Source organism: Rhinoderma darwinii, chromosome 6 (assembly GCF_050947455.1).
Source record: "Rhinoderma darwinii isolate aRhiDar2 chromosome 6, aRhiDar2.hap1, whole genome shotgun sequence".
In the NCBI taxonomy this organism is placed as follows: domain Eukaryota; kingdom Metazoa; phylum Chordata; class Amphibia; order Anura; family Rhinodermatidae; genus Rhinoderma; species Rhinoderma darwinii.
This window is the reverse complement of record NC_134692.1, coordinates 3,086,395-3,110,400: the sequence shown is the minus strand read 5'-3', so window position 1 is coordinate 3,110,400 and position 24,006 is coordinate 3,086,395. Positions and strand designations below refer to the sequence as shown.

The 24,006-nt window shown below is 43.7% G+C and overlaps 1 protein-coding gene across 1 annotated transcript in view; it reads right to left on the bottom strand.

Annotated features, from left to right (window-relative positions):
- Window positions 1–24,006, bottom strand: part of ADCY5 (adenylate cyclase 5) — a 51,413-nt gene that overhangs the window by 19,167 nt on the left and 8,240 nt on the right. The window contains exons 2-3 of the mRNA XM_075831023.1: window positions 10,637–10,836; window positions 8,607–8,659 (exon numbers count right to left, since the gene is read on the bottom strand). Of these exons, the coding sequence (XP_075687138.1) occupies window positions 8,607–8,659; window positions 10,637–10,836 (253 nt within the window). The remainder of the gene's footprint in view (window positions 1–8,606; window positions 8,660–10,636; window positions 10,837–24,006) is intronic.

Here is a 24,006-nt window from a genome sequence, read left to right as displayed (position 1 = left end):
GCCCATATTGCACATAGGGAACACCAGTATTATAAACGGGGCCCTCTTACAGATTTTACATTAGGGCCCTCTGATCACAGCGCCTCCTCCCATAACTGCAGTGCTGCACGGGTGCTCTGTGCGGACTGCGCGGGTGCTCTGTGCGGACTGCGCGGGTGCTCTGTGCGGGCTGCGTGGGTGCTCTGCGCACCTTATTGAGGTATATTGGGAAGGGGCACTCACAAGAGCTCACACTGTGACAGTTGTGGCAAATGATTGGATACTAAACAAAATGATTTTTTTTTTAAAATAGTTTCCATTAATATGGGGAATTTATGGAGGTCTTAAAAAAATAAAAAAATAAAAAAAATTGTGCCTGAATTAGGCTATGTTCACACGGGGTCTTTTGCCGAGTTTTTTGACGCGGAAACCGCGTCGCAAAACTCGGCAGAAACGGCCCGAGAACGCCTCCCATTGATTTCAATGGGAGGCGTCGGCGTCTTTTTCCCGCGAGCAGTAAAACTGCCTCGCGGGAAAAAGAAGCGACATGCCCTATCTTCGGGCGCTTCCGCCTCCGACCTCCCATTGACTTCAATGGGAGGCAGGAGAAAGCGTGTTTTCTGCCCGCGGCGCTCAATGGCCGCGGGCAAAAAACGGCGCGATCATTGCTATTCACACGGAGTATTTTGGGGGAGGAATATCTGCCTCAAAATTCCGTTTGGAGCTTTGAGGCAGATATTCCTCCCCCAAAATACTCCGTGTGAACATAGCCTTAAAGGGAAACTCCGGGCAAAGCTGATAAACTGCAAAAAGAAACAACAGAGGGAGACGAGCGACAAAACGTAAAATGACCCCAATAAACCAGCAAGAGAAAAAATGGGAAGTCCTGAGGAAGGGGTTAACGTTCTCCCCGAATGAGATTTGTTTCTTCCACCCGCAAAGGATTCGCCGCTTCTCTCAGATACGTTCCCCACATTGATGAGACCACAATCTAGGAAACGTCCCCCTCGTCATTATGTTCCCACCTGGAGATCGTTGGGAAGTTGGCGATACCAGAATTTACAGCGATTTCCCCGAGAATGATCAATGATAATTTACCGACAGTCCGGAGGAAGGGATTACAGGAGGCGCTCGGCCGGCGAGGGAGGAAACGCTGCGGTGTGGCCGGTGGAGAAATAGGAGAGGGAAACCTAGACCAACATAAAGCAAGAGCCCCCTGACCCTGCAATCAATCCTGGAACCAGAGGTCTGCAGAGCATTGCACCTAAACAGGTCATGGACGGATTACTGGTAAAATATCCAAAGATTCCAATGTTATTTTTCCTTCCTAAGATCCCCAAAGGATCCTGCAGACCCAGCAGGGCGCCCGATTGTGTCTGAAACAGGGGGACTGTGTGATCGGTCAATGGACTGACGCTAGAAGAACCAGCACCCCCCTATGTAGGAGATATGACGACGTCCTCGCTAGAATACAGGGAAAATCCATGGGACCGGACAATAAATCACTGAATACCGGCATTATATATTGACACAAGTGTTTAGAGGTTAAATCGAGATAAAGGCTGCAGAGGAGAAAGCTGCTAAACAATGCAGAATACAAGACATATAATGGCCAGACAGTGTGATTCCTCCTGTTCACACAGAACATCTCATTCTGAAGCGTCAGGCAGTGATGGGACACGTCGCGGTATCAGAGGGGACGAGAGGGGGGGAGGGGACGAGAGGGGGGGAGGGGACAGTAACTCTCAGTGCAACGGCCCATTTGGGTTTCAATAATAAATTAGGTTTTGTTCTATTTTATAAGCAATCCTGCAAGTTGGTCTATTTTTTTTTATAGGTTTTATTTGGTATAAAATGTGTCCTTCATTATCTCCCCGGAACAAACCAGATCATCGATAGAGATCCCGAAGGACGAACGATCACAAGGGATAAAAAGGACGACTATCCCAGAGAGACTTTTAAATGAAACGTTTCTCATCTATTTCGTAGTGGGGCTTTATCCACGTGAAAATTCCCTTTATATGAATTGTTATACACTGAAGTTTATATCGATTATTCATTAATTCATGACGAGTATCAGTTTGTTTTTATTTTATAATACAACAATTTATTACATTGATGCACTTGAATATATTATCTAAGTTTATCACAATGGTGGAGTCACTGTGTACATACATTATATTAATGATCCTGCATTATACTCCAGAGCTGCACTCTCTATTCTGCTGGTGAAGTCACTGTGTACATACATTATATTACTGATCCTGCATTATACTCCAGAGCTGCACTCACTATTCTGCTGGTGGAGTCACTGTGTACATACATTACATTACTTATCCTGTACTGATCCTGAGTTATATCCTGTATTATACTCCAGAGCTGCACTCACTATTCTGCTGGTGGAGTCACTGTGTACATACATTACATTACTTATCCTGTACTGATCCTGAGTTATATCCTGTATTATACTCCAGAGCTGCACTCACCATTCTGCTGGTGGAGTCACTGTGTACATACATTACATTACTTATCCTGTACTGATCCTGAGTTACATCCTGTATTATGCTCCAGAGCTGCACTCACTATTCTGCTGGTGGAGTCACTGTGTACATACATTACATTACTTATCCTCTACTGATCCTGAGTTATATCCTGTATTATACTCCAGAGCTGCACTCACTATTCTGCTGGTGGAGTCACTGTGTACATACATTACATTACATTACTTATCCTGTACTGATCCTGAGTTACATCCTGTATTATACTCCAGAGCTGCACTCACTATTCTGCTGGTGGAGTCACTGTGTACATACATTACATTACTTATCCTGTACTGATTCTGAGTTAAATCCTGTTTTATACTCCAGAGCTGCACTCACTATTCTGCTGGTGGAGTCACTGTGTACATTACATTACTTATCCTGTCCTGATCCTGCGTTACATCCTGTATTATACTCCAGAGCTGCACTCACTATTCTGCTGGTGGAGTCACTGTGTACATACATTACATTACTTATCCTGTACTGATCCTGAGTTACACCCTGTATTATACTCCAGAGCTGCACTCACTGTGTAAATACATTACTTATCCTGTACTGATCCTGAGTTACATCCTGTATTATACTCCAGAGCTGCACTCACTATTCTGCTGGTGGAGTCACTGTGTACATACATTACATTACTTATCCTGTACTGATCCTGAGTTACATCCTGTATTATACTCCAGAGCTGCACTCACTATTCTGCTGGTGGAGTCACTGTGTACATACATTACATTACTTATCCTGTACTGATTCTGAGTTATATCCTGTATTATACTCCAGAGCTGCACTCACTATTCTGCTGGTGGAGTCACTGTGTACATTACATTACTTATCCTGTCCTGATCCTGCGTTACATCCTGTATTATACTCCAGAGCTGCACTCACTATTCTGCTGGTGGAGTCACTGTGTACATACATTACATATCCTGTACTGATCCTGAGTTATATCCTGTATTATACTCCAGAGCTGCACTCACCATTCTGCTGGTGGAGTCACTGTGTACATACATTACATTACTTATCCTGTACTGATCCTGAGTTACATCCTGTATTATGCTCCAGAGCTGCACTCACTATTCTGCTGGTGGAGTCACGGTGTACATATATTACATTACTTATCCTGTACTGATCCTGAGTTACATCCTGTATTATACTCCAGAGCTGCACTCACTATTCTGCTGGTGGAGTCACTGTGTACATACATTACATTACTTATCCCGTACTGATCCTGAGTTATATCCTGTATTATACTCCAGAGCTGCACTCACTATTCTGCCGGTGGAATCACTGTGTACATACATTACATTACTTATCCTCTACTGATCCTGAGTTATATCCTGTATTATACTCCAGAGCTGCACTCACTATTCTGCTGGTGGAGTCACTGTGTACATACATTACATTACTTATCCTGTACTGATCCTGAGTTACATCCTGTATTATACTCCAGAGCTGCACTCACTATTCTGCTGGTGGAGTCACTGTGTACATACATTACATTACTTATCCTGTACTGATTCTGAGTTAAATCCTGTTTTATACTCCAGAGCTGCACTCACTATTCTGCTGGTGGAGTCACTGTGTACATTACATTACTTATCCTGTCCTGATCCTGCGTTACATCCTGTATTATACTCCAGAGCTGCACTCACTATTCTGCTGGTGGAGTCACTGTGTACATACATTACATTACTTATCCTGTACTGATCCTGAGTTACACCCTGTATTATACTCCAGAGCTGCACTCACTGTGTACATACATTACTTATCCTGTACTGATCCTGAGTTACATCCTGTATTATACTCCAGAGCTGCACTCACTATTCTGCTGGTGGAGTCACTGTGTACATACATTACATTACTTATCCTGTACTGATCCTGAGTTACATCCTGTATTATACTCCAGAGCTGTACTCACTATTCTGCTGGTGGAGTCACTGTGTACATACATTACTTATCCTGTACTGATCCTGAGTTATATCCTGTATTTATACTCCAGAGCTGCACTCACTATTCTGCTGGTGGAGTCACTGTGTATATACATTACATTACTTATCCTGTACTGATCCTGAATTACATCCTGTATTATACTCCAGAGCTGCACTCACTATTCTGCTGGTTGTTATTTAAAACAGTCAGCAAGCTTGTGGATAAACCCCCTTCCCCCGACAACAGTTTAGCGGAGCAGCTATAATGCAGATGACTGGTGTAGAGAAGACATTTCCCAGAATATAATTTATCAGAATAAACTTGGTGCAGACACTGAACAATCAGGGGGTGTTGGGAGATTAGGAATATTTCAGGTTGTAACTCAGGATTAGTAGAAGATAAATAATGTATTTACAACGCGATTCCACTTTTTATGGGAATTTTTTTATATAACAAATGTGTTGAAATGCCGACAGTCTAAACCTCAGCACCTGAAGATTTGGATAAACCAGGTCACAGATAATGTCCAATGTATAACACACGTCTCTATTTTAGTAATCTCCCATGATGCATTATTTTCTATTACGCTGTTTTACATGACTGTGTGCACGTGCCACGTTCTGTGTACGGAAATAACATAAGGGGGTGCGGTGAGACACCAATTTACTAGCACGGGAATATAGTTGTCAAGCAAAAAAAATACACAGAGCACAGGGACTACACGGAGCACAGGGACTACACGGAGCACAGGGACTACACGGAGCACAGGGACCGCGCTGAGGAGCTCGGACAGACATTTGACTCCATTTTGGACTGGCACCGCTCGGTTCTTCTTGTCGAGGCTGTTAGGGTTTTATTTCCATGGGAAGCGCTGACATAACTTGTAGCATCGAACCACAAGAGAGAAGAGGTCGTCCTCAGCAGCATTTACCGGCGGCTCCTGTGGGGGAAATCTTCATTGGAAGAGGGAAAAATAATTAAAACCTCACAATTCCCGAGCGCAGAATTTCCTCCAGAGCAATTAACTTGTTGGGATTCCCTCAGGACAAGCGATGAATGACACCGTCTTTTTCCTGCACGGCTACGGACCGCGCGACAACGGCGTAATTGTGGTTCTGGCCGTGCGGCTTCTACAGGTGACGAGTTCTTACAACTGCAGGGAAGATCCGCAACAGGTGAAGGCCCCACACGTTCCGCTCAGGTGTCCAGAAGCCAAATATGGAACCTGCACAGATAGTAATGGAAGTCTCGTACATCTGCCGTGTCATGCACCCGCTCCTGTGTTGGCAAATACCGGCGCAAAACACGGACCAAAATCCTGCCGTGCAAAAGTGGAAAACGAAGGATCGGTCCGGCGTCAGGACATTATACGGGACAGGATCGGTCCGGCGTCAGGATATTATACGGGACAGGATCGGGCCGGCGTCAGGACATTATACGGGACAGGATCGGGCCGGCGTCAGGACATTATACGGGACAGGATCGGGCCGGCGTCAGGACATTATACGGGACAGGATCGGGCCGGCGTCAGGACATTATACGGGACAGGATCGGGCCGGCGTCAGGACATTATACGGGACAGGATCGGGCCGGCGTCAGGACATTATACGGGACAGGATCGGGCCGGCGTCAGGACATTATACGGGACAGGAATGAACATTACAGGGGCCCCCGCACCGTGTTTCCTGGATGCTCACAGCGCAGGTTAATGATCACATGACCCCGGCTGATTATCGTCACTTCTGTCCCTCAGGAGATCCGGTTATTTTTTATTCTCCGGTTGTCAATATCTTGGATCAGTAAATGAATTGACACGAGGAAAGCGGCAGAAAGCGCAGAAGTCTCACCAGCTGCTGCAACAATCACCGCGACGTCCCAAATAACGGCAGACACCGGGTCTGGTCAGGGCAGGTTACGTCCTCGCGCCTGCTCTGTGACCCGCACATGTGGATTCATGAATTTTTGTATTATATGTTTATTAGCCTGGGTTCACACGAGCGTGTTCGGTCCGTAATGGATGGAACGTATTTCGGCCGCAAGTCCCGGACCGAACACAGTGCAGGGAGCCGGGCTCCTAACATCATAGTTATGTACGACGCTAGGAGTCCCTGCCTCTCCGTGGAACTACTGTCCCGTACTGTAATCATGATTACAGTACGGGACAGTTGTCCCACAGCGAGGCAGGGACTCCTAGCGTCGTACATAAGTATGATGCTAGGAGTCCGGCTCCCTGCACTGTGTTCGGTCCGGGACTTGCGGCCGAAATTCGTTCCGTCGATTACGGACGTAATATGCTCGTGTGAATCCAGCCTTAGGGTACAGAGTCATGCCCCTCATCTCCCAGCAGACCCTGCAAACGTTCAGCCCCCCACCCATCTGGAGTAATTCAGTGAATAGAAGACACGGAGGAGGGAGATGCAGCTGCAACGAGAGGGGAGGGGCATAGCAGAAGTAGAGACATCTGATTGGCTCAGAGCAGACAGCCCACCATAAAGAACCCGCCCACCGAGCAGGAGAGGAAAACCTGTCGGCTACACACAACATTGCGCCACTTTTTGGGAACTGGTGCGGCTTATATGTAAAACAATGTAAGGATTTCGGGGGTCTCAGTGGAAGAAGGAAATGTACGGTAATTCTTTTGGGTGTTTTTGAAGCAGAAGATCATTTATAATAAAGTGAAGTCTTTGAGGGTCGCAGTAAACGAGTCGTAGGATCCGACACGTCCATAAATTCCCAGAGTCGCTCAGCCCTTCACGCCGCTCATTGTTTAGGGCTGGAAAGAAAAAACATCCCGAGGTAAAACCGACTGTTCAAGAACAAGATCCTACAGTTCCTATAACTGGTGATCTGCCCCCGGTCACAGCGGCGATCCGCCAAGATCAGCATCACCCCGGATAACGCGCTAGTAAATCAAACGCCAAGCCGATCGTGGCAGAACGGGGTGTCCCATAACGGGCGTTCAGGAGAGAAGCGGCTCCAGCGCTACAATAAAGCGTGTTCACACCAGCGGGTCTTGTCGCGTGTTTTTGCCGTGATTAATCACAAAGATGTGGCAAAAACGAGACGGTTCCGGTAAATACGCTGCAAAAAAAAAAAAAAAACGCCAAAGAACTAAACACTGAACCTGGTCATGTAAATAGCGGCGTCTGCTCACACAGCTGATCGTTTGTTACAATGTATTAGTCTAGACAATGAGCTAAACAGCCTGGACCCAGACTGATCGGTTTACTGCACTGATACATTGTAACAAACGGTTGATCTTTAGGGGGTTTCACACGGGGCGATTATCTGGCAGATACTCAGTACATAGAACGCTGGATCATCCGCCGGTCGTATCGTTTTAAAAAAGTGAAATATTCTGGTTATCGGCAGCTCATCCTGGTGTGTAAACCGGGAGACGCGCCGCCGACATGACGAGGGATCGGAGTAATCTGGATATAAACAAGAATGTTCACATTGACAGCAAACAGAGTTCTTGAAAATAGTGGGGAATTAAAAAACACAAGTGGCAGATTTCTGAATAGCGTCTGAATTGTACGCAGTTTAGGGTGTATTCACACGGTGCAGTTTTGCCACGTTTTTGTTGTTATCTGCAAAATCGTGGTAAACACACGTGCGCTCTTTTCAATGCGGTTTTTGGCTGCCGGGTCGTGTGAACCCTTAAAGGGAAATTCCCAACATAGACAGCGCTTACTTGGCCGTTTCCGCAGCTTCCATAGAACAGGATGAAGAGTCCCGCGTGCGCGCGCCGCCACCTCTCCACTTGATCCCTGCCTGGAATCAGCGGCCGCCTCCCCAGACGAAACTAGGATCGGGTGACCCCTGTTCTGGATAAACGTGTGGGTCCCAGAGCCGAGGACGCGCCACAAACGTCTTAGTTGAGAATCTCCCTTTATCGTCATCGCACGGATTTTCCGGTCCTGAAATAGAAAAACGCCTCCGATTCCCATTGAAATCAATGGCAGGACTATTTGGGGAGCGGAATACGCCGATTCAGTCGTGGAAAAATCAGCAAAAAAGAAACGCTGTGTGAACAAGGCCTGGTTTATAAAAAACGCAGCAAAATCCGCAGATAATCCGCACTCGTTACCGCACCAAAAAGTCAGATCCGCTTTTAAAAACGTATTAAAAAAAAATAATAAATTGCGGAGTTACCTGCGTTTATCAGTGGATTTTGCGCATCAAATTCTGCATCGTGTGCACGTAACCTAAAATATAGACGAGACGGGCAAAAGACGCGCAACATTTATCTGTGACGCACGCTGCGTGATTGGTTTGGCGCATCTTTCTGGAGATTAGACGCCTCCTGGCTTACTTTATACCATTATTTCACACGCCATTAATAAATCTGGCGCAGTTTCCGTATTTACTTCGCCTCTCGTCGTTCTCGCCCGCTGCTCCGCTTGCGTTTTATTCATATTCTATGGAATTCATGAATCAGGATGAAAACCGCTCGTGGTCGCTCCGGGATCGGGGGAAATCGCTGCCCCCTGGAATAACGGGATGAGAGACGGACACTGCGTCTATAGAGAAGTGATCCCTGAGATCATCGATGCTTTGCGTGCGGCTGCAGCGACCGGAGACCCAACATCTCAATCACACGCGTGCGTCTCTCTGAATAACCACATCCCCTCCCCCGGCCTCATGATTAATTGAAGAAATTAATTCAGCTAAATTGAGCATCGCTTTGGAGAATTCATGTTTACACGAGTCACGGGGGCCGCGCAGGAGGGGGAGGAGACGGATCGTAGAGCGGCCATGAGCCTCAGGATCTGCCGCGGGGACGAGCGCTCCGTTCTGGTAACGCATCAGTCCTGACACCCGGAGCCTTCGGAGCGGATGACGGAGTCGCTGTCGCGGTTCAGACTGGATTTTTTTTTTTTATATAATTAACCCCGTGTGATTTTCTTAACAAGATTCGCTCTTTGTCCGGAAAGCTCAGAGAACGAGATCGTGTACCAAAAAAACGCTGCACAGAAGCAAAAAGACCCAAAAACAGCTCCGAAAGTGACAGCTGCCGACAGAAGACGCAGGGTCTATGAGGGTACAGAAGCTGCGAGAGAAGAGCGAGACGTGCCCACCGACAGCCGGGCCAGAGACGATTATATACAAAATAGCCCCCCCCCCCACGACAGGTCTCGTAATTTCCAAATATATTCACATGTAAAAACACAGATACATGGACTCTTCTTACCAGAATACCGCCATACAGCGCCTAACACCGCCATACAGCGCCTAATACTGCCGCCATACAGCGCCTAATACTGCCGCCATACAGCGCCTAATACTGCCGCCATACAGCACCTAAATAGTGAAGGAGTTAATGGTAAAACACCTGGTGCAGGGAAAGCTTACATGTCCACTCTCAGGTTACTCCTAGGGGCCCGGTCTTTCAGGGCCCCCCATGAAACGGGGGCTCGGAGTCTGGGCAATTGCCCAGTTTGCCGCAGCCTAAAACCAACCTCTGAGCCAGAGGTCAGAATATCCCAGGGAAGAGCTGCAGAGGGTTCCCAGAATTAAAACGATCGATTCTTCCCTGGTTTCCTGCCACGTGTCTTGTGACTGTGGTGGCCAATCGCTATTGGACAGAGGGAGCAGTAGGGAAACAATCAGCAAGGTAAGTGTATTGGATTTTTTTTTATTTTAGGCTCACTGACAGCAAGCAGGGATTTTGAAATTGGGTTCAAATTATTACAAAACACTTTGTGCGGTTATTGAACATTGTATTCAGCGGTTTCTTCATTTTATCCGTTTCTGGGAAAGCTGGGTGGCAAGCTGACAAACAATATGGCTCCCACCACGGGGGCAGTCACCCAGTTTTCCTGCTCCAGATCAAATTTACCATCCGTCTCCAGCATCGTCTATAAAACGTCTTCAGGTGGCGCAACCCGTGAGACCCAGCAACGCGATGAACCGGTCACAGGACGCGGCGTCCCAGGGATCCAACTGCAGCGTCACCAAATATCCCAATAAAACGGAACATTAACTATTCCTGGCAGTGATGACTGGAGGCGGCGGAGACGGATCCCCCCGCTGTGCGCGGGCGCGGGGGTTATGTGAATGTCGCCACTCCAGATGTGGAAACCAATCATCTCCGCTACTCATCAAAGAGCCGAGACCTCAAACCAAGATGATTGACTACAGACGTACAACCGGGATCAAACAGGGCGCGACGAGCCGCTCACATCCTGCGCCTATATACACTACAACTCCTATAATCCGGCATCTGATAGTCCAGAGCGGCCACATATTCTGGAATCTCACAAACACCAGAACAGACGACGCCGCCGCCGCACAGACCAACCGCCGCAGATTCATCAATATCTCCATAAACTTCACATATTTCTGATTGTTCAATAATCCGGAACATTTGATAATCCGGCACCTATTAGATCCAGCCAGATTACCAGTGTTTTATGAACTGCATTACAAAGTCGTGACCAGATTATTATTAATAACTAAAGACGTGGCCTTCCCGTGACTTATGTAAACTTTGCGGGTGTGGCCCCAGAAAACTGAGGGCAGGGGCCAAATGTCATACACACAACGACAAATGAAGGGGCCCAATTTTTTAATTTTTTTATTTTTTTTTAACATAAATTTCTTCATCATGACAGGAAAGCTGCAGAATCCTCCCGATCCTGGACGATCAGTAATAAGTCATGTGATAAATGACGGCGTTATTATAACCGGATTATCACGTGATCCGCTCTCCACCCTCCAGAACGTCGACATTTGGGAGGGAAGATAATAATTTCGTTGACTTTGTGTCTCCCGATTCCTGCAATTTCACGTTATTCTCTTTTAATAGGACGGAGTAAACAACCCGATGGCGACAAGTTCCACCAGGCGGAAAAATGGCGAATGAGCAAACGCCGGAAGCTCAATGACAACATCCGAAGCTCCGGGTACTCCACAATAGAGCAGATAACTGGCACTTGTGGGGTTCAGGGTGCCTGACACTACTATGGGGTCACTGAGACCGGCAATGATAAACATTATAGATGACCCTGGAGGACACTAAAGATCATTATAACCTGCCGAATGTCCGACATCAAAAAAATGGCCTCCAATATGTAATATCACCGAGGATTTCCCATCCCATAAAATGTCTGATATCTTATAATACTCCAGCACTATTATATCCTCCAGAGACATTACATCATATATGTGACTGATATCAGCCGCTCCTCTTATATCACTCCAGTACTATTATATCCTCCAGAGACATTACATCATATGTGTGACTGATATCTGCCGCTCCTCTTATATCACTCCAGCACTATTATATCCTCCAGAGACATTACATCATATGTGTGACTGATATCAGCCGCTCCTCTTATATCACTCCAGCACTATTATATCCTCCAGAGACATTACATCATATGTGTGACTGATATCAGCCGCTCCTCTTATATCACTCCAGCACTATTATATCCTCCAGAGACATTACATCATATGTGTGACTGATATCAGCCGCTCCTCTTATATCACTCCAGTACTATTATATCCTCCAGAGACATTACATCATATGTGACTGATATCAGCCGCTCCTCTTATATCACTCCAGTACTATTATATCCTCCAGAGACATTACATCATATGTGACTGATATCAGCCGCTCCTCTTATAACACTCCAGTACTATTATATCCTCCAGAGACATTACATCATATGTGACTGATATCAGCCGCTCCTCTTATATCACTCCAGTACTATTATATCCTCCAGAGACATTACATCATATGTGTGACTGATATCAGCCGCTCCTCTTATATCACTCCAGTACTATTATATCCTCCAGAGACATTACATCATATGTGACTGATATCAGCCGCTCCTCTTATAACACTCCAGCACTATTATATCCTCCAGAGACATTACATCATATGTGTGACTGATATCAGCCGCTCCTCTTATATCACTCCAGTACTATTATATCCTCCAGAGACATTACATCATATGTGACGGATATCAGCCGCTCCTCTTATACCACTCCAGAACTATTATATCCTCCAGACATTACATCATATGTGTGACTGATATCAGCCGCTCCTCTTATATCACTCCAGTACTATTATATCCTCCAGAGACATTGCATCATATGTGACTGATATCAGCCGCTCCTCTTATATCACTCCAGTACTATTATATCCTCCAGAGACATTACATCATATGTGTGACTGATATCAGCCGCTCCTCTTATATCACTCCAGCACTATTATATCCTCCAGAGACATTACATCATATATGTGACTGATATCAGCCGCTCCTCTTATATCACTCCAGCACTATTATATCCTCCAGAGACATTACATCATATGTGTGACTGATATCAGCTGCTCCTCTTATATCACTCCAGTACTATTATATCCTCCAGACATTACATCATATGTGACTGATATCAGCCGCTCCTCTTATAACACTCCAGCACTATTATATCCTCCAGAGACATTACATCATATATGTGACTGATATCAGCCGCTCCTCTTATAACACTCCAGCACTATTATATCCTCCAGAGACATTACATCATATGTGACTGATATCAGCCGCTCCTCTTATATCACTCCAGCACTATTATATCCTCCAGAGACATTACATCATATATGTGACTGATATCAGCCGCTCCTCTTATATCACTCCAGTACTATTATATCCTCCAGAGACATTACATCATATGTGACTGATATCAGCCGCTCCTCTTATTACACTCCAGTACTATTATATCCTCCAGAGACATTACATCATATGTGTGACTGATATCAGCCGCTCCTCTTATTACACTCCAGTACTATTATATCCTCCAGAGACATTACATCATATGTGTGACTGATATCAGCCGCTCCTCTTATATCACTCCAGTACTATTATATCCTAAAGAGACATTACATCATATGTGACTGATATCAGCCGCTCCTCTTATATCACTCCAGTACTATTATATCCTCCAGAGACATTACATCATATGTGACTGATATCAGCCGCTCCTCTTATACCACTCCAGCACTATTATATCCTCCAGACATTACATCATATGTGTGACTGATATCAGCCGCTCCTCTTATAACACTCCAGTACTATTATATCCTCCAGACATTACATCATATGTGTGACTGATATCAGCCGCTCCTCTTATATCACTCCAGTACTATTATATCCTCCAGAGACATTGCATCATATGTGACTGATATCAGCCGCTCCTCTTATATCACTCCAGTACTATTATATCCTCCAGAGACATTACATCATATGTGTGACTGATATCAGCCGCTCCTCTTATATCACTCCAGCACTATTATATCCTCCAGACATTACATCATATGTGACTGATATCAGCCGCTCCTCTTATAACACTCCAGTACTATTATATCCTCCAGACATTACATCATATGTGACTGATATCAGCCGCTCCTCTTATAACACTCCAGCACTATTATATCCTCCAGAGACATTACATCATATATGTGACTGATATCAGCCGCTCCTCTTATAACACTCCAGCACTATTATATCCTCCAGAGACATTACATCATATGTGACTGATATCAGCCGCTCCTCTTATATCACTCCAGCACTATTATATCCTCCAGAGACATTACATCATATGTGACTGATATCAGCCGCTCCTCTTATATCACTCCAGCACTATTATATCCTCCAGAGACATTACATCATATGTGTGACTGATATCAGCCGCTCTTCTTATATCACTCCAGCACTATTATATCCTCCAGAGACATTACATCATATATGTGACTGATATCAGCCGCTCCTCTTATATCACTCCAGTACTATTATATCCTCCAGAGACATTACATCATATGTGACTGATATCAGCCGCTCCTCTTATTACACTCCAGTACTATTATATCCTCCAGAGACATTACATCATATGTGTGACTGATATCAGCCGCTCCTCTTATTACACTCCAGTACTATTATATCCTCCAGAGACATTACATCATATGTGTGACTGATATCAGCCGCTCCTCTTATATCACTCCAGTACTATTATATCCTAAAGAGACATTACATCATATGTGACTGATATCAGCCACTCCTCTTATATCACTCCAGTACTATTATATCCTCCAGAGACATTACATCATATATGTGACTGATATCAGCCGCTCCTCTTATATCACTCCAGTACTATTATATCCTCCAGAGACATTACATCATATGTGTGACTGATATCAGCCGCTCCTCTTATATCACTCCAGTACTATTATATCCTCCAGAGACATTACATCATATGTGACTGATATCAGCCGCTCCTCTTATATCACTCCAGCACTATTATATCCTCCAGAGACATTATATCATATGTGTGACTGATATCAGCCGCTCCTCTTATATCACTCCAGTACTATTATATACTCCAGAGACATTACATCATATATGTGACTGATATCAGCCGCTCCTCTTATATCACTCCAGTACTATTATATCCTCCAGAGACATTACATCATATGTGACTGATATCAGCCGCTCCTCTTATATCACTCCAGCACTATTATATCCTCCAGAGACATTACATCATATGTGTGACTGATATCAGCCGCTCCTCTTATATCACTCCAGCACTATTATATCCTCCAGAGACATTACATCATATGTGTGACTGATATCAGCCGCTCCTCTTATATCACTCCAGCACTATTATATCCTCCAGAGACATTACATCATATGTGTGACTGATATCAGCCGCTCCTCTTATATCACTCCAGCACTATTATATCCTCCAGAGACATTACATCATATGTGACTGATATCAGCCGCTCCTCTTATAACACTCCAGTACTATTATATCCTCCAGAGACATTACATCATATGTGACTGATATCAGCCGCTCCTCTTATACCACTCCAGCACTATTATATCCTCCAGAGACATTACATCATATGTGACTGATATCAGCCGCTCCTCTTATATCACTCCAGTACTATTATATCCTCCAGAGACATTACATCATATGTGACTGATATCAGCCGCTCCTCTTATAACACTCCAGCACTATTATATCCTCCAGACATTACATCATATGTGACTGATATCAGCCGCTCCTCTTATAACACTCCAGCACTATTATATCCTCCAGAGACATTACATCATATATGTGACTGATATCAGCCGCTCCTCTTATAACACTCCAGCACTATTATATCCTCCAGAGACATTACATCATATGTGACTGATATCAGCCGCTCCTCTTATATCACTCCAGCACTATTATATCCTCCAGAGACATTACATCATATATGTGACTGATATCAGCCGCTCCTCTTATATCACTCCAGTACTATTATATCCTCCAGAGACATTACATCATATGTGACTGATATCAGCCGCTCCTCTTATTACACTCCAGTACTATTATATCCTCCAGAGACATTACATCATATGTGTGACTGATATCAGCCGCTCCTCTTATATCACTCCAGTACTATTATATCCTAAAGAGACATTACATCATATGTGACTGATATCAGCCACTCCTCTTATATCACTCCAGCACTATTATATCCTCCAGAGACATTACATCATATATGTGACTGATATCAGCCGCTCCTCTTATATCACTCCAGCACTATTATATCCTCCAGAGACATTACATCATATATGTGACTGATATCAGCCGCTCCTCTTATAACACTCCAGTACTATTATATCCTCCAGAGACATTACATCATATGTGTGACTGATATCAGCCGCTCCTCTTATATCACTCCAGCACTATTATATCCTCCAGAGACATTACATCATATGTGACTGATATCAGCCGCTCCTCTTATATCACTCCAGCACTATTATATCCTCCAGAGACATTATATCATATGTGTGACTGATATCAGCCGCTCCTCTTATATCACTCCAGTACTATTATATACTCCAGAGACATTACATCATATATGTGACTGATATCAGCCGCTCCTCTTATATCACTCCAGTACTATTATATCCTCCAGAGACATTACATCATATGTGACTGATATCAGCCGCTCCTCTTATATCACTCCAGCACTATTATATCCTCCAGAGACATTACATCATATGTGACTGATATCAGCCGCTCCTCTTATATCACTCCAGCACTATTATATCCTCCAGAGACATTACATCATATGTGTGACTGATATCAGCCGCTCCTCTTATATCACTCCAGCACTATTATATCCTCCAGAGACATTACATCATATGTGACTGATATCAGCCGCTCCTCTTATAACACTCCAGTACTATTATATCCTCCAGAGACATTACATCATATGTGACTGATATCAGCCGCTCCTCTTAGATCACTCCAGTACTATTATATCCTCCAGAGACATTACATCATATGTGACTGATATCAGCCGCTCCTCTTATAACACTCCAGTACTATTATATCCTCCAGAGACATTACATCATATGTGACTGATATCAGCCGCTCCTCTTATATCACTCCAGTACTATTATATCCTCCAGAGACATTACATCATATGTGTGACTGATATCAGCCGCTCCTCTTATATCACTCCAGTACTATTATATCCTCCAGAGACATTACATCATATGTGACTGATATCAGCCGCTCCTCTTATACCACTCCAGCACTATTATATCCTCCAGAGACATTACATCATATGTGTGACTGATATCAGCCGCTCCTCTTATAACACTCCAGTACTATTATATCCTCCAGACATTACATCATATGTGTGACTGATATCAGCCGCTCCTCTTATATCACTCCAGTACTATTATATCCTCCAGAGACATTGCATCATATGTGACTGATATCAGCCGCTCCTCTTATTACACTCCAGTACTATTATATCCTCCAGAGACATTACATCATATGTGTGACTGATATCAGCCGCTCCTCTTATTACACTCCAGTACTATTATATCCTCCAGAGACATTACATCATATGTGTGACTGATATCAGCCGCTCCTCTTATATCACTCCAGTACTATTATATCCTAAAGAGACATTACATCATATGTGACTGATATCAGCCACTCCTCTTATATCACTCCAGTACTATTATATCCTCCAGAGACATTACATCATATATGTGACTGATATCAGCCGCTCCTCTTATATCACTCCAGTACTATTATATCCTCCAGAGACATTACATCATATGTGTGACTGATATCAGCCGCTCCTCTTATATCACTCCAGTACTATTATATCCTCCAGAGACATTACATCATATGTGACTGATATCAGCCGCTCCTCTTATATCACTCCAGCACTATTATATCCTCCAGAGACATTATATCATATGTGTGACTGATATCAGCCGCTCCTCTTATATCACTCCAGTACTATTATATACTCCAGAGACATTACATCATATATGTGACTGATATCAGCCGCTCCTCTTATATCACTCCAGTACTATTATATCCTCCAGAGACATTACATCATATGTGACTGATATCAGCCGCTCCTCTTATATCACTCCAGCACTATTATATCCTCCAGAGACATTACATCATATGTGTGACTGATATCAGCCGCTCCTCTTATATCACTCCAGCACTATTATATCCTCCAGAGACATTACATCATATGTGTGACTGATATCAGCCGCTCCTCTTATATCACTCCAGCACTATTATATCCTCCAGAGACATTACATCATATGTGTGACTGATATCAGCCGCTCCTCTTATATCACTCCAGCACTATTATATCCTCCAGAGACATTACATCATATGTGTGACTGATATCAGCCGCTCCTCTTATATCACTCCAGCACTATTATATCCTCCAGAGACATTACATCATATGTGACTGATATCAGCCGCTCCTCTTATAACACTCCAGTACTATTATATCCTCCAGAGACATTACATCATATGTGACTGATATCAGCCGCTCCTCTTATACCACTCCAGCACTATTATATCCTCCAGAGACATTACATCATATGTGACTGATATCAGCCGCTCCTCTTATACCACTCCAGCACTATTATATCCTCCAGACATTACATCATATGTGACTGATATCAGCCGCTCCTCTTATAACACTCCAGCACTATTATATCCTCCAGAGACATTACATCATATATGTGACTGATATCAGCCGCTCCTCTTATAACACTCCAGCACTATTATATCCTCCAGAGACATTACATCATATGTGACTGATATCAGCCGCTCCTCTTATATCACTCCAGCACTATTATATCCTCCAGAGACATTACATCATATATGTGACTGATATCAGCCGCTCCTCTTATATCACTCCAGTACTATTATATCCTCCAGAGACATTACATCATATGTGACTGATATCAGCCGCTCCTCTTATATCACTCCAGTACTATTATATCCTCCAGAGACATTACATCATATGTGTGACTGATATCAGCCGCTCCTCTTATTACACTCCAGTACTATTATATCCTCCAGAGACATTACATCATATGTGTGACTGATATCAGCCGCTCCTCTTATATCACTCCAGTACTATTATATCCTAAAGAGACATTACATCATATGTGACTGATATCAGCCACTCCTCTTATATCACTCCAGCACTATTATATCCTCCAGAGACATTACATCATATGTGTGACTGATATCAGCCGCTCCTCTTATATCACTCCAGTACTATTATATCCTCCAGAGACATTACATCATATGTGACTGATATCAGCCGCTCCTCTTATATCACTCCAGCACTATTATATCCTCCAGAGACATTATATCATATGTGTGACTGATATCAGCCGCTCCTCTTATATCACTCCAGTACTATTATATACTCCAGAGACATTACATCATATATGTGACTGATATCAGCCGCTCCTCTTATATCACTCCAGTACTATTATATCCTCCAGAGACATTACATCATATGTGACTGATATCAGCCGCTCCTCTTATATCACTCCAGCACTATTATATCCTCCAGAGACATTACATCATATGTGACTGATATCAGCCGCTCCTCTTATATCACTCCAGCACTATTATATCCTCCAGAGACATTACATCATATGTGTGACTGATATCAGCCGCTCCTCTTATATCACTCCAGCACTATTATATCCTCCAGAGACATTACATCATATGTGACTGATATCAGCCGCTCCTCTTATAACACTCCAGTACTATTATATCCTCCAGAGACATTACATCATATGTGACTGATATCAGCCGCTCCTCTTAGATCACTCCAGTACTATTATATCCTCCAGAGACATTACATCATATGTGACTGATATCAGCCGCTCCTCTTATAACACTCCAGCACTATTATATCCTCCAGAGACATTACATCATATGTGTGACTGATATCAGCCGCTCCTCTTATATCACTCCAGTACTATTATATCCTCCAGAGACATTACATCATATGTGACTGATATCAGCCGCTCCTCTTATACCACTCCAGCACTATTATATCCTCCAGACATTACATCATATGTGTGACTGATATCAGCCGCTCCTCTTATAACACTCCAGTACTATTATATCCTCCAGACATTACATCATATGTGTGACTGATATCAGCCGCTCCTCTTATATCACTCCAGTACTATTATATCCTCCAGAGACATTGCATCATATGTGACTGATATCAGCCGCTCCTCTTATATCACTCCAGTACTATTATATCCTCCAGAGACATTACATCATATGTGTGACTGATATCAGCCGCTCCTCTTATATCACTCCAGCACTATTATATCCTCCAGAGACATTACATCATATATGTGACTGATATCAGCCGCTCCTCTTATATCACTCCAGCACTATTATATCCTCCAGAGACATTACATCATATGTGACTGATATCAGCCGCTCCTCTTATAACACTCCAGTACTATTATATCCTCCAGAGACATTACATCATATGTGACTGATATCAGCCGCTCCTCTTATACCACTCCAGCACTATTATATCCTCCAGACATTACATCATGTGACTGATATCAGCCGCTCCTCTTATAACACTCCAGCACTATTATATCCTCCAGAGACATTACATCATATATGTGACTGATATCAGCCGCTCCTCTTATAACACTCCAGCACTATTATATCCTCCAGAGACATTACATCATATGTGACTGATACCAGCCGCTCCTCTTATATCACTCCAGTACTATTATATCCTCCAGAGACATTACATCATATGTGACTGATATCAGCCGCTCCTCTTATTACACTCCAGTACTATTATATCCTCCAGAGACATTACATCATATGTGTGACTGATATCAGCCGCTCCTCTTATTACACTCCAGTACTATTATATCCTAAAGAGACATTACATCATATGTGACTGATATCAGCCACTCCTCTTATATCACTCCAGTACTATTATATCCTCCAGAGACATTACATCATATATGTGACTGATATCAGCCGCTCCTCTTATATCACTCCAGTACTATTATATCCTCCAGAGACATTACATCATATGTGACTGATATCAGCCGCTCCTCTTATATCACTCCAGCACTATTATATCCTCCAGAGACATTATATCATATGTGTGACTGATATCAGCCGCTCCTCTTATATCACTCCAGTACTATTATATACTCCAGAGACATTACATCATATATGTGACTGATATCAGCCGCTCCTCTTATATCACTCCAGTACTATTATATCCTCCAGAGACATTACATCATATGTGACTGATATCAGCCGCTCCTCTTATATCACTCCAGCACTATTATATCCTCCAGAGACATTACATCATATATGTGTCTGATATCAGCCGCTCCTCTTATAACACTCCAGCACTATTATATCCTCCAGAGACATTACATCATATGTGACTGATATCAGCTGCTCCTCTTATAACACTCCAGTACTATTATATCCTCCAGAGACATTACATCATATGTGTGACTGATATCAGCCACTCCTCTTATATCACTCCAGCACTATTATATCCTCCAGAGACATTACATCATATGTGACTGATATCAGCCGCTCCTCTTATAACACTCCAGTACTATTATATCCTCCAGAGACATTACATCATATGTGTGACTGATATCAGCCGCTCCTCTTATAACACTCCAGCACTATTATATCCTCCAGACATTACATCATATGTGTGACTGATATCAGCCGCTCCTCTTATAACGCTGCTGTACGATTTTGGTGTATTCAGACTTCGTGATTGAGGTGCTTTTTTCGCTTAGTGTTCGAGAACTGAACGGGAAAAAATGCTGTGACTTCTTTGCTGCTTTACCTGCGGAACCGCCGCAATTTTCAGTTAAACCCCATGCGCTTTTTGCCCTGTGAGTCTCGGCGGCGCAGCACAAACCACTTCATCTGAAAACATCCTCATAAGCTCCGGACTACGAGGGTTACTGGCCCTTTAAATCAGCCTCCTTATTGTCGGATATTATCCCGGTGATTATATTATTATCGTGTCCCCCCCTCGGCAGATCCCGCAGGCCTGGAATTAGGTGGTTTGTTTCAGTTCCTCTGACATATATCCCTGCGAGGATTAAACCTTTGACCATCAGTCGGGTCCAGAACGGGTTTCCCATGTCAAGTCGCTGGATTTCTGCCACAATAAAGTTTGTTGTCTCCTCAGAGAGAAGCTAAAGATAGATCCGAAAATATGTAACTGTGAGAGCGCCGGCCGGACGGGGCCCCTCCGCAATCCACGCCGGAGGAAAAAGTGCGAACATCAACGTATCCACAAAGTGGCCGCAACGGAGTTAACCCCTTCATGTAAATAAAGCTTCAATAGAAAGAAAATCTGCAACTTTCTAATAGACTGCGGCAGATTTACTATGGACGCTGCGCCAGGACGAGCAACTTATACGGTCTACTGCCGCAAATCATCGGAGTCATATCAATGAAGTGCGCCAAAAAGAAGAGAAGGTTGTGACTCAACTAACAAGAGGATGTGGCCGAGTGAAAAACGGTCAGGGCTGAATATTCTCCAAATTGTGCCAAAATTTGGACGCAAGAAAGTAGCACAGCCAATCAAGAGGTGGTAAAAAGTTACACAAGTGCGTACAAAGTGCGCCAAAATATCATCCAGCATGTGATAATGTCAGGATCAGTACAGGATAAGTAATGTATGTACACAGTGACTCCACCAGCAGAATAGTGAGTGCAGCTCTGGAGTATAATACAGGATGTAACTCAGGATCAGTACAGGATAAGTAATGTATATACACAGTGACTCCACCAGCAGAATAGTGAGTGCAGCTCTGGAGTATAATACAGGATGTAACTCAGGATCAGTACAGGATAAGTAATGTATGTACACAGTGACTCCACCAGCAGAATAGTGAGTGCAGCTCTGGAGTGTAATACAGGATGTAACTCAGGATCAGTACAGGATAAGTAATGTATGTACACAGTGACTCCACCAGCAGAATAGTGAGTGCAGCTCTGGAGTATAATACAGGATATAACTCAGGATCAGTACAGGATAAGTAATGTAATGTATGTACACAGTGACTCCACCAGCAGAATAGTGAGTGCAGCTCTGGTGTATAATACAGGAGGTAACTCAGGATCAGTACAGGATAAGTAATGTATGTACACAGTGACTCCACCAGCAGAACAGTGAGTGCAGCTCTGGAGTATAATACAGGATGTAACTCAGGATCAGTACAGGAAAAGTAATGTAATGTATGTACACAGTGACTCCACCAGCAGAATAGTGAGTGCAGCTCTGGAGTATAATACAGGATGTAACTCAGGATCAGTACAGGATAAGTAATGTAATGTATGTACACAGTGACTCCACCAGCAGAACAGTGAGTGCAGCTCTGGAGTATAATACAGGATGCAACTCAGGATCAGTACAGGAAAAGTAATGTAATGTATGTACACAGTGACTCCACCAGCAGAATAGTGAGTGCAGCTCTGGAGTGTAATACAGGATGTAACTCAGGATCAGTACAGGATAAGTAATGTAATGTATGTACACAGTGACTCCACCAGCAGAATAGTGAGTGCAGCTCTGGTGTATAATACAGGAGGTAACTCAGGATCAGTACAGGATAAGTAATGTATGTACACAGTGACTCCACCAGCAGAATAGTGAGTGCAGCTCTGGAGTATAATACAGGATGTAACTCAGGATCAGTACAGGATAAGTAATGTAATGTATGTACACAGTGACTCCACCAGCAGAATAGTGAGTGCAGCTCTGGTGTATAATACAGGAGGTAACTCAGGATCAGTACAGGATAAGTAATGTATGTACACAGTGACTCCACCAGCAGAATAGTGAGTGCAGCTCTGGTGTATAATACAGGAGGTAACTCAGGATCAGTACAGGATAAGTAATGTATGTACACAGTGACTCCACCAGCAGAATAGTGAGTGCAGCTCTGGAGTATAATACAGGATGTAACTCAGGATCAGTACAGGATAAGTAATGTAATGTATGTACACAGAGACTCCACCAGCAGAATAGTGAGTGCAGCTCTGGAGTATAATACAGGATGTAACTCAGGATCAGTACAGGATCAGTAATGTAATGTATGTACACAGTGACTCCCCCAGCAGAATAGTGAGTGCAGCTCTGGAGTATAATACAGGATCAGTA